Consider the following 12,682-nt stretch of genomic DNA (forward strand, 5'->3'; position numbering starts at 1 on the left):
ATCATTCATTAGTATAATTTGGGTGCTGCTATTCTCATGGTTTTAGAAGGGGAACACCAACATCATAAAAATACCAAATGCTTGGAAAGGTGAGTAGTCCAAAAAGAAATGGAAATAACTATAATCATTATCAATGTATGAGGGGGGATCAAATATAAACGGGATTTTATTTTTTATTTAAATTCATTTATTGAAAAACAGAAGGCAATTACAATTTATTTTTCCACATAGTTTCTTGCTTTGGAAATGCATTTGCTCCAGCGTATGGGCAGCTTTTTGATGCCCTCACTGTAAAAAGAACAGGGTCGTGTCACCAGCCAGTTGCATATGAAGTCTTCCACACACTTGTCTTCAAATTGTTGCTCTCATAGAGCTTCTTTAAGCGGTTCGAACAAATGGAAATCGCAGGGCGATAGGTCAGGACTGTAAGGAGGATGATCAACTGTAGTCCAGTGCATTTCCTGAAGCTGGGGGACAGTTAGAGCTGCAGTATGGAGCTGCACATTGTCGTGGAGGAGGATGACCTTTTGAATCGGTTGGTCTCATCTTTTGCGGTGATATGCAACCCTCGCCTTGTTCAACAGCTCGCAGTAGTAAGCAGCAATGATTGTGCGTCGCTCATGCAAAAAATCAATTAGCAAAATGCCTTGCCGATCGAAAAAAATGGTTGCAAGACACTTGTCAGCTCACAGTCGAGTCTTGGCTTTTACTGATGCTGTCTCCCCTTTCCTCCGCCACTCCTTACTGGCTTCTTTGGATTCGGGAGTGTAGTGGTGGACCCATGTTCTGTCGCAGGTGACAATCCGACTAAAAAATGCATCACTTTCTTTCGTAAACCTTGCTGTAAGCCTCTGACAGACCTCAGAATGTCTCAACTTCAGATTTTTGGTCAAAAGGCGAGGGACCCATCTGGAACACACTTTACGGAACTGTAGGTCGTTGTAATGATTGCTTGACAGCTCCCATAACCGATTCAGACTTTTTCTGCAATTTCTGATACTATCGCCCCTCGATCGTCATCGACAATGTCTTTAACCACACAAATGTTTTGGTCTGTAATGCTGGTATGAAGACAGCGATCGTGTTTCTGATTTTCCGCATGTTCTCATCCTTCCTGGAACTTTTTATGCCAGGCAAACACACGCGTCCTTGACAATGTTTGATCACCAAACAGTGCAGTCAATCTCTGGCAAATTTATGCCGCTGTAAATCCTTCACGAGCAAGAAATTTTATAATTATGTGTTGCACAGTGGAGGGGTGTACCTGTTGCTCCGACATCGTGAGTGTTACTGACGAAATGGACGGAAATATCTAACAGCACACACTCCCCACTCCTGACGGTGGCGCCTAAGCATAGCAGAAGCACAGGGCCAGTTCTACCAACTTCTACGTTCAGGAACAAAAATCCTGTTTATATTTGACAGCACTTCGTACCGATCATTTGGAAGAATAATATTCCACTCCAACATTGAAACTATCAATGAACTCTTATTAATATCTACCTTCAATTTCTCCAAGAGAATGGAACATGCAAAAAATCAGCCTTGACTTTCAAATGTTAAGTCACAAAATATCAAAATACATACACTAAACATTTCTCAAATCAGCAGCTAGAAACCACTATCAGACACATTTGTATCAGCTCAGTGCAGTGAGTAGGTGGCTGGAGTGCAGGGAGAAGGCTATTAGTTCTGTCAAAATGATCACATTTCACTTCAACTGAGTATGAATCAGAAACAAAAAGACTGAAGATGGCATCTCAATGCATGTTGATGCCCTCCTCCTGACTGATAAAGCTGGGAAGCAGCAGATGCTAAGATGAAACAGGCATAGAGAAACTGAGATTGACAAGGAGAGAGCCTATCCACTTGAAGATTGCAATGCATGACGATGTGGAGATTTTCCTCATCCTATTGTGTTTTCATGTTTGTCCTTATCTCTTTTTTCTACTTATACTATTAGACGTTTCTTCACTGGGCGAGTTGGCCATATGATTAGAAGCGCGCGGCTGTGAGCTTGCATCCGGGAGATAGTGGGTTTGAATCCCACTGTCGGCAGCGCTAAAGATGGTTTTCTGTGGTTTTCCATTTTTACACCAGGCAAATGCTGGGACTGTACCTTAATTAAGGCCATGGCCACTTCCTTCCAACTCCTAGGCCTTATCTCTCCCATCGTTGCCATAAGACCTATCTGAGACAGTGCGACGTAAAGCCACTAGCAAAAAAAATAAATAAATAAATAAATAAATAAATAAATAAAAAAATAAAAAAATTAAAAAAAATAAATAAATAAATAAATTGTTTCTTCATGTTCCTATCTTTTGATATCAGAGTTGATAGACTGATGGTAAATCATTTTTCTAGTGCCAAGAACAACAAACAAGCATTTTACAGTCACATGCTTTTTAAATAGCAGCTTATTTGATTATAGACAATACTTTACAGGCAGTATGAAGTCTATGTGTTGCTCTTTTGATGAATATGTGATCATGTTTCAGAACTGAAAATGAATAAAAAATTGACAGCTAAATTTTTTACTTTAAACATTTACTTCAAAAGTCATAGACTGAAATTTCCTGTAGTCTTCTGCAGCAAAATAAACGAAAAAAGAGAACCTCTGTGGGCCCTCCAGTGTAAGAACGATTTGCCACACTAATTCAGTTATTATATCTCTTTAACAGAAGACAAAGTCTGTCTTGTTCGCATTTCATGCAAATATTTCATCTTCAGTAGAGTTGCACTGTGAAGAAGGAACACAGTCAAAAAAATCACACACTAATCATCTGCAAGGATTGCTGCTCTGATCTCTCTTTTTCCTCTTCTCCATTTGTATAGGAATGGGTTACAATTTTTGTTAATTTCCCTGTTTTAAATTCTGTTATTTCTTCCCTGAAATTATTAATCCAAGCACTGAAAGTATTAACATTTCTTTCTAATTTAAATTTCTTTTAAAATACAGTATTGAAGGTCCAAAGTCTGAAGTCTTTTTCATAAACATTTCTATTTTATTGTTTCTGTAAGACAAGAATTTAATTTTCATACCTCTTTAGGCCTGGGTTGCTGTAACCACAATGTAGTTTGTGAACTATGGGCAACTGAGTATCCTAGTATGTGATCCTGAGTCTCAGGATACCAGTTGCTATCGAACAGGAGTACGAACCTCGGACGCATTCCAAGTTGTGGCAATCCTTCTAGTCAGTTGGCTACGACTGTACTGTACATTCCATTGATGGTTTCTACACTGACTGAGTGAAGAAATCCTCACAGAAGTTTACTGAGCACTCTTAGCAAGCCTTGGGCCTAAGGGAGTGATGGAATCCCAGGAAGACCAGATCATGATGAACGGAACTGATCGTTGAGAACAGCTTAAGGCAAAGGGACGTGGACTGGAACATGACGACGGATGAGGAAGAAAGATGGAGGACAACGAAGAAAAGTCGTATTAACCCCGACCCAGCTGTATAAGAGGAGATGATGACAAATCCTACACTGATTTATGACAATTGCTTATTTAGAAAATCCCAATGATAAGATTCAATTATGAGGTATTAGGGACTAAAATATCCAAATACAGTATATAAACATAAAATTAAATGGACTGTTATCATGGCTATTAGTTTTTAGTTTATCCAAAATTGTACACAGTACTTGCCTCAATGAGCAGGTCAGACATTTCATTCTGCATTTTATCAATGAGTAATTCTATACCACGCAGGATCTCAGGTTTAGCACGATGCAACACAGAAGAGTTTATGTTGACATTCAGTGTCTGAGAGTTCTGCTGGATAGTGTTGTATCTTGCCACCTGGAATGAAGAGGGCAGAACAAAATAAAATGACTATCAATAAAAGTCCTTTAAAATAGGATTACATTTTACATTATTGATGTTTTCTGACATTACATACATTTTTTTAAATCAATAGCTTTACCAAGCCCATGGTTAGAGTTAGTATCTTATATTTTTATCATTCTCTAGAGAGAATGAAGCTAGGAACACACAAAAAAGGATAAACTAGCTAGCTGGGCAACAAGAAACAAGAAAAGGTTAACTGTCAAGGACGAACTCCACCTCTCCATACAATGCCATCTTCACAGATACGCTCTCCCCTTTCAGTTCCAGTTTCTTCTAACATATTTCTTCTAAGCCCTGTATGAGCTCATTTCTGTTTCCCAACTTCAACAGGAATGCAGGCACTCATAAATCATTGAAGGAGTCATTCTAGAGAATTATCCTGTGTTGAGATGGGGAAAAAAGGAGAAAAAAAGAGAAACAACATTTTCCTTTGCAAAAATAAAGTGATGTGGTCATGGCCATCCATCAATGGCTGCTAATTTCAGATGGCAACTAGGCATAACACACAGTTAGGTAACATTGTCTGACCATCCATTCATACCTTACATAAAAGCCTGCACAGTTTGCTATGGTTACACTTCCATCACACACTTTGGCGCGCCATGTTACTAATTTTTTTTGGATGAATCCAGCCGTAAGACATAAGCTATTTATGTCAATAAAGGAACATCCAGCTAAATCGCCCCATGAAGCTCTTAACCGTGTCAAGCGAAATCCCATTTTATGGTATATTTCGAACACCTTAAACAAGAGATGAACCAATATTTCATTCTTGAAAAATCCTCATCAAAAATTAATCATACACATTTATAAATGAGACAAATAATTTGAAAACATGATATCACTGGTTCCAGAAATAAAATGTTTTTATGTAACTACCCCAAAATTATCTCTGATAACGATTGCAGTGATTTAAAGGTAAGGTACTTAGGCTACTATTATGATGATGATCTTTCTTCTTTATTCGTGTCAGAAGTATCAACTTTACTTACAGATATTTAACAAAAAGCAACAAGATATCTACATTCCTACTATACAAATATACAAGTCTATTATACAATCACAGATAGAGCAACAATATTCGAGAGCTAGATGATGCTTGCCCAGTATTGGGCGACGTCAATAGCGTTGGGGGAGGCTGCAATCAAGTCTTTCATAGTGCACATTGAAGGACATAAAACACAATGACATAGATGTTGGATCGTCTGCTGCTCTCCGCAATCACAAAGTGATGAATCACTTGAGAAGCCCCACTTCCGCAAATTTACTTTTGTTCTGCCGACTTCCGTACGGAGTCTGTTAAGGGCTTTCCATACTGTCCACTTCTCCTGGTGTCCACATGGAAGACTTTCCTTCGGCTCTATCCAGTTGGAAAGGTGGTGGATTCTTTCTTTCCACATTGTGACTCTAGCATTCTCTGCTTTCCCCTCAAGGTTAACTGATGTGCGGAGAAAACTTTTTCTAGATTTTAGCCTCTGTGTGGCTGGGTGGTATCCATAGAGAGGATGTGCTTCTGAAGAAGATGACTGGAGCCTTTCTTTGTTAGCTGCTACCTCCCTACGAATCTCACCGGGAGCAATACCAGCTAAAAGTTGGACCTTCTCATGGGTGTAGGTTTGAAGTATCCAGTAATGATCCTGCAGCTTTCGTTTAAAGCGATGTCAACCTGCTTCGTATGAGCTGACCTGTACCAAACCGGGGAGGCATATTCTCCTGCAGAATAGCATAGAGCTAGAGCTGTATGTTCTAATTGTTTGTGGTTGTGTTCCCCAACTTGTTCCTGATAACTTTCGTAGAATGTTGTTTCTGGCAGATATCTTTTGTTTCAGGTTTTGGCAATGTTTCTTATATGTTAATGTGCGATCCAGCATAACTCCTAGGTACTTTGATGTAAAGCAGTGTTCCAGTAAGTTCCCCTTCCATAGTACTTTGAGTTTCTGAAAGGCCTGTGCATGCCGCAGATGGAACGCACAAATTTGAGTCTTAGCTGGATTTGGTTTGAGTTGGTTTTTTCTCATAATAGGTACCTAGCTCTTCTAATGCAGCAGTTAAAGAGATCTCTGCTTCATCAAAGGTATCAGTTTGAGTAGTAAGTGCAAGGTCATCGGCATAGATAAAGCTTTTAGTATTTTCTGGTAATGGCTGGTCATTAGTGTAGATGTTGAAAAGAATAGGAGCCAGTACACTGCCTTGAGATAGTCCATTCCTTTGATTCCTCCATCTGCTTCGGTGTCCTTGGAATTCGACAAAAAAGCGACTATTTTCCAAGAGAGTAGCTATCATCTTGGTTACCTTGATGTCTGTAATCATTCTATAAAGTTTGTGTAATAATATCCTGTGATTTACTGTATCGTAGGCGGCTGAGAGGTCCACAAAAGCCACGCCAGTAACCTTCTTCATTTCAAACCCGTCCTCGATGTGCTGGGTTAGATGTAAAACCTGTGCTGTGCAACTCTTTCCTGGGCGGAAGCCACATTGCTGAGGGATTAGGACTTGGTCTACTACTCCCATTAAGCGATTGAGCAACATTCCTTCCATTATTTTGTATAGGTGGCAGAGTAAGAAGATTGGTCTGGAATTTTTGGTTTCAGAAATGCAATCACCTTGGATTTTCTCCATATTTTTGGAATTTTTAGGGAAGTAAAGCAGTTGTTGAAGAATTTTAAAAGCCATGCCTGTGTGGTTGAACTGAAGTGTTTTATTTGTTCTATTGTGATATCATCTAATCCTGCCGCTTTTCCATTTTTGGTACATTGAATCGCTTTCTGTAATTCCGTTATTTCAAATGGCCGGGATAGGTTACTGGACTTCATTACCTCGCTTTTTAGGATATTATGTTCCAACTTCCTTATTGGGTGATTTGTTTTCCCATTGATGACAAGCTGATTTGCGATTTGGTTTGCCGTAACATTTGCATGGACTGGTCCCTTGGTTGGATCGTTGCTAAGTCGTTTGAGAAGCTTCCAAGCCTTTCGGCTATCCCTTGACATGTCTGTTTCCTCCATAAGTTTGATCCAAGCATCTTTCTTTGCCTCTGCAATTGAGGAAAGCAGTTTCCTTCCAGCTGAGACAGTGTCTTCACTTAGTGGATCTTCCTGAAACAGTGAAATATATGTGTTCATTTGGGCAGCTGTGTCTGAAATTAGACCTTGTATATAGTTAACTCTGCATCCTTGTGGTATGGAAGCGCAGGAAGCTTTCTTCACAGCTTCAACAAACTGATCATAAAACTCTGGTGTTGGGTGGATATCTGATATTGTTTTATCAAGGGTTGAGCTGAACTTCTCCCAGTCTGCTTTTTTGAAATTATATCTCCTTTGAACCTTTATTGGTTGAATTGCAGAGAAAAGTTGACACATTATGGGCCGATGCTGGGTATTTGGAATGGGATTGCACATTGATTTCATGATGATGATGATGATGATGATGATGATGATGATGATGCTTGTTGTTTAAAAGGGCCTAACACCTAGGTCATCGGCCCCTAATGGTACGAAATGAGATGAAATGGAATGACAAATTAGAAGTCCAAAATCCTCACTCACCAGAATTCAAAACGTGAGGACGAAGAATCAATGGATGGATATGAATTTAAAACAATCAGTGGATCTGACCTGCAACGCCTCACATTCACAGAAACTGAGGTGAAACAATAGTATTACTGACCAAGGGACTGCATCCATAGCATAACAATGAATCGATGATGCTTTTAGTCTAAAGGGGTCCAAAATCAAAGTCAACGGCCCCTTACTTATAGTTAGGAAAGTAGAATCGTGATATTTGTCTTGTTGCGGTACCAATCAAAAGAAGCGTAGACTCGCGGTATTCCACACAGTATGGTTCTACTCACAGGTAATAAAATTTGCACATGGAATACAGACCTATGGTGTTTTGCACATTGCGTCGCCATTTCCAGGCAACGCAAACCTATGGTGTTCATCACGTGTACTAACCATAAGGACCCGCACTATCCCGTGGTGTACCTCATACAGTGGGTACTAGTCACAGGCAAGCTAGAACCATGGTGTCGCTCCTGAAGGGGTACTAATCACAGGTACTGTAGAAGCCAGCAACGCCCTCTGTTGCTACTAATCACAAACCTATTTGGTACCTAACATAGTGGTGCTACGCGCAATTAAATGAGACTCATGGTGTTCCCTGCGTGGTGGTACTAATCACAAGTAGTTTCATGGTTCTAATACAATCATCCCTTGGTTGCCCCTTTTAGTCGCCTCTTATGACAGGCAAGGGATGCCGCGGGTGTATTCTTCATCTGCGACCCCCACCCACAGGGAATAGGCTACTATTATGATGGCATCATCACCTGTAAAGGTATTCTAGAGCTGGCAACTGCCAGTAGTTGATCAGGCACTTTCCAACATGGATTCCCCTGTGGGTGGGGGCAGTAGAATAAGACCCACAGTATCCCCTGCCTGTCGTAAGAGGTGACTAAAAGGGGCCCCAGGGGCTCTGAACTTTGGAGCGTGGGTTGGCACCACGGGGCCCTTAGCCGAGTCCTGGCATTGCTTCCACTTACTTTTGCCAGGCTCCTCATTTTCATCTATCCTATCTGACCTCCTTTGGTCAACTCTTGTTCTTTTCCGACCCCGACGGTATTACGTATGGAGGCATAGGGAGTCTTTCATTTTCACGCCCTTTGTGGCCCTCGCCTTCCTTTGGCTGATACCTTCATTTTTCGAAGTGTCGACCCCTTCCATTTTTCCCTCTCATTAGTGTTATATAGAGGATGGTTGCCCAGTTGTACTTCCTCTTGAAACAATAATCACCACCACCACCACCACTCCCAACATGGACTACAGAAGACTCTTGCAGCCTCACTTAACCTGAGAACAAATGCTGGTTAGTGGACTCTAGTTGTGGCTACCCATTCCCTCTGCAGACACAGCCAGACTGACACCCGTCCAGGGAGCGCACCCCTATTTATAGCAAATCAGGGTGCGCGTGTAGGGAAGCTAGCACTTCCCTGGACGGGATGTCAGCCGGGTTGGCCGCCGAGGCAATGGGTTGCCACGAGAGGGATACCCCCCCTCTCCATTGCTTTATTCAACAACATAAGAAACAATACAAGGAGGTACCTATGCGTGTGGAGAGCAGGGCCTCTTCCAGTGCGCAGGGTCCAAAGTGTGACAGAACTATCAGTGTAAATGTACAATGTTTTAACACACACAGGCACGTCTTGCAAATACCAAAGAGCCCCGGTAATGTCTCCGCCGTGTGGATTGGAGCTGGTCGGTGGAAGGCCTGGGCCCAGCTCTGGTGCTGGCGCAGTGCTATCGCGGCGATGGGGACTGGAGTAGCGTCCATACACACAGAATCGGTGGGTGCTAAATGGATGGTGCTGCGGGGAGTGGCGATGTAGGCCGGCATGAGAATCTTCTTAATCCAGAAGGGTTCCCCGGAGAGGGCATGTTTGGCTATAAAGTATGGCCATACCATAACATAACAGCACCATGCGAGATATCCTGAGATTTGTTGGCGCTCCTCGTCATTGGCGTTCAGGATCAGGGTGATAAGCTAGGTCACACGTTCTTGAGTAGCGTGATGGAGAGAAACTTCACCTTGGGGAATGTCTAATGTGACGCCTAAATAGGTTAGGATGTCAACTGGGAGCAACTGTGATTTTCTCTTGTTGATGGAAATGCCCATGACCACTTCCAGGTACAGAACAATCTCTGCAGCCATTCTCATCTTCCAGGGCGGCGCCATGCAGAAGCCAGTCGTCTAAGTATGCAACGAAGGTTATAGGAAATTCCTGTTCCAAGATCTGTCCCACAGCTAGTCCCCATCTTTGCATGATCGACGGGCCCAGTGAGTGGCCCATAGGAAGTCTAGTCCAGACGTAGCTTTTATTGCGGTAACTAATGCCCCAGTTGTGGCGAGTTCGAGGATGGATTGCGAGTTGATAAAAACCGCTGATGAGATCCAGTTTAACTGCCTTGTGGTGCACTTGGATGGCAGCGAGGGCGTCAGCTGGGCCTTGCAGAGAAAACTTCGGCCGAATGATGTAGTCCGTCCACTCGGATAGATCGTAAATAATCCGGGCAGCGCCATTATCCGTGGGCACAAGGAATAAGGGGAATGCCGCCGTAGGAGAGTCCTCCTCAATCAACCGATGATGTAAGAGGTCTGCTATTGCTGTATCCACGAGATCTGATGGGCGTGTGGTGCGGAACACGGGAGGAGCATCCCGAGGCCGCGGGCGGCAGGCACCCTCGGAGGTAATGCGCTGAGCGTATTTCCCCAGGGGTGTCTCCAGATAAGGCACAGAATGCGCAAGAGGGACTGCAACTGAGTCATATCGCTGCGGTTTTGGCCGTGGAGGCAAAATAGTTGGATGAAGGGGATCTTGGGTAGGGACACGTCGAAGGAGAAGCAGAACGACTGTGTTCCTCCTATAGTGGTACTAATAATAATAATAATAATAATAATAATAATAATAATCGTATGGCCTCAGCTACCGTTTGCAGACATTTCGATTTGACGCCATCTGGCTGTCTGCTCGTCAATTTTGACGTTCCGGTTTACTCTGTCTGCCATCTAGCGGACCTAGAGTAAACCGGATCTCTCTTGGGCGTCTATGGCTGAGATTTAATTAATTTTGTCGGGTAAATACCAAATGTATCACCAGAGATCTTTTACATGCCGACATCGTACGACATGGAGTGTCGAATGGACTTTTTTCCGCCCTTCAAAAATCCGACTACCTCTGCCGGGTTTGAACCCGCTATCTTGGGATCCGGAGGCCGACACTCTACCACGGCTCCACAGAGGCAGCTTATAGTGGTACTAATCACAGGTAACGTAGACTCATGGTGTTTCTCGCATGGTGGTATTAATCACAGGTAATGTAGACCCATGGTGTATCAAGCACAATGGCACCACTCACAGGTAACACAAAACTATGGTGTTTCGCACATAAGGGTACTACTCACAAGCAACGCAGAATCATGGTGTTGCTCACATAGTGGGATTAATCACGGGCACCAGCATTCCTGCGGTGTTCCTCACTTAGTGGAACTAATCACAGGCCACTTATACTCATGGTGTTGCTCACATAGTGGTACTAATCATAGGAAATGTAGACCCACAGTGTATCACACATTATGGTACTACTATTCTCAGGCAACACAGACTCATGGTTTTACTCACATAGTGGTACTAATCACAGGCAACGAAGATCCATGGTGTTTCTCATAAATGGTGCTACTCATAGGTAACACAGGCTCATTCTGAACACAGTGGAACCAATCTGTGGAATACACATAACCATTTTCACGAACAGCACCCAGACCCGCTGTGTTCCTCGCATAATGGTACTGCTCCTACGTAACCTAGACCCATGGTTTTCCTCGCAAGGTGGTAGTAGTTGCAAGTAACGTCGAGCCATGGTGTTCGGCACGTAATGGTACTAATCACAAGTACGGTAGAAGTCCGATATAGAGAGTACGGCATATAACGAGAACCCCATTATAACGTCAGTTTTTGTCTGTCCCTTCAAAATTCCTATATTTAACTATGTATTATCCTTTGGTTACAGCGAGAGCCTTGTCACTGATGTACCCGTTATTGTGAGCGATTAAGTGTGCGCGATTTTTTCCGTTACCGATATTTATGCACCCAGTCATATTACACGCGATCGATGATCTTCGGTATAGTTTCCTCGCTATGTCCACTAGCGAACTCTCTCGTCGACATTGTATTGACTCCCGTATGCAGTTATCAGACTGCGCCTCATATACAGCCTTCTGATAAGCTCACCTGCATACACCCAGCGTCAGTGGGTAGGGTCTGACACATCCCACTCTGATGAGTCTAGTTTCAGACCTAAGACAAAATGCTGGTTAATAGAGCAAACGTCTGAAAAGCCTTACATCTGATATGTATTCGAAGATGTCTGAGTCAATTAGTAATACCCGTCGACTGCTGTTCCATAAAGAAAATTAGAAATGAAAGAGGAGAACATGTTTTTGTAACAAATACATAAATAACGTGGTCGACAGCAGTTGTTTTAACTTGATACAAACAAACGCTAAGTAAATGATCGCGTAATTTTAATCCTAAATACTGCAATTAACTCTTAGAGTGTCGGGGAGCACGAACGTGATCCTCTGTAGCCAAGCGAGAAGTGATCGCGCTCCTTGTTGCAGCAGTTTATGTAAGTCGTAATAGTTTGCTAATATCTGGTAGATGGCAGCTCCAGTCAGCATGACTCCGTAGTAGAAACTACGTAGTTTCTAAATCTACCACCAGAATCTCTGTGTGGCATGTTGTGTTGATGTTATGAATTTTTCTGTTTCAGCTGTTTGGCGCGTACCTGTAGACCATGTGTTTGTAATAATGGCGACGAGCTCTCGTATTGTGTTTGAAAATGATGATGATTTGGTTGAGTATATTAATTCATTGAATGATGATTCTGATTATGTCGAATCAGGCAATGATTCAGATGATACTGAGAGTGATAATAATGCCGGTAATGTTTCAAACAATGATGATAGTGGTGATGTTATCCGACCTACTCATGTGTCAGTGATGCATGAAATTTCCGATTCAGATGGTGACGATAGTGACAGGAATAATGATGAAGTTGACGGAAACAGTAATCACGAAGGTAATGACGATGATGACCAGATTCCCGATTTCCGTGAAATTCAGTCTGATCACGACGTACAATTTCAACCCTCTCCTACATTCCTTGAGATGCCTGGCCCTAAACGTACACCTCCTTCTGATGCTAAACCAAGTCAATATTTTAATCTATTTTTCACCCTCTCCCTGTGGAACTTGATGATCAAGGAAACAAACTGGTAT

The 12,682-nt window shown here is 42.5% G+C and overlaps 1 protein-coding gene across 3 annotated transcripts in view; it reads right to left on the reverse strand.

Annotated features, from left to right (window-relative positions):
* Rbcn-3B (WD repeat-containing protein Rbcn-3B) overlaps positions 1-12,682 on the reverse strand; it is a 438,089-nt gene that overhangs the window by 21,485 nt on the left and 403,922 nt on the right. For all 3 annotated transcript variants that reach the window (XM_067147119.2, XM_067147118.2, XM_067147117.2), the window contains one exon: positions 3,653-3,805. In XM_067147119.2, coding sequence (XP_067003220.2) covers positions 3,653-3,805 — 153 coding nt within the window. The remainder of the gene's footprint in view (positions 1-3,652; positions 3,806-12,682) is intronic.

The sequence above is a fragment of the Anabrus simplex genome, chromosome 5 (genome assembly GCF_040414725.1).
Source record: "Anabrus simplex isolate iqAnaSimp1 chromosome 5, ASM4041472v1, whole genome shotgun sequence".
NCBI classification, from domain to species: domain Eukaryota; kingdom Metazoa; phylum Arthropoda; class Insecta; order Orthoptera; family Tettigoniidae; genus Anabrus; species Anabrus simplex.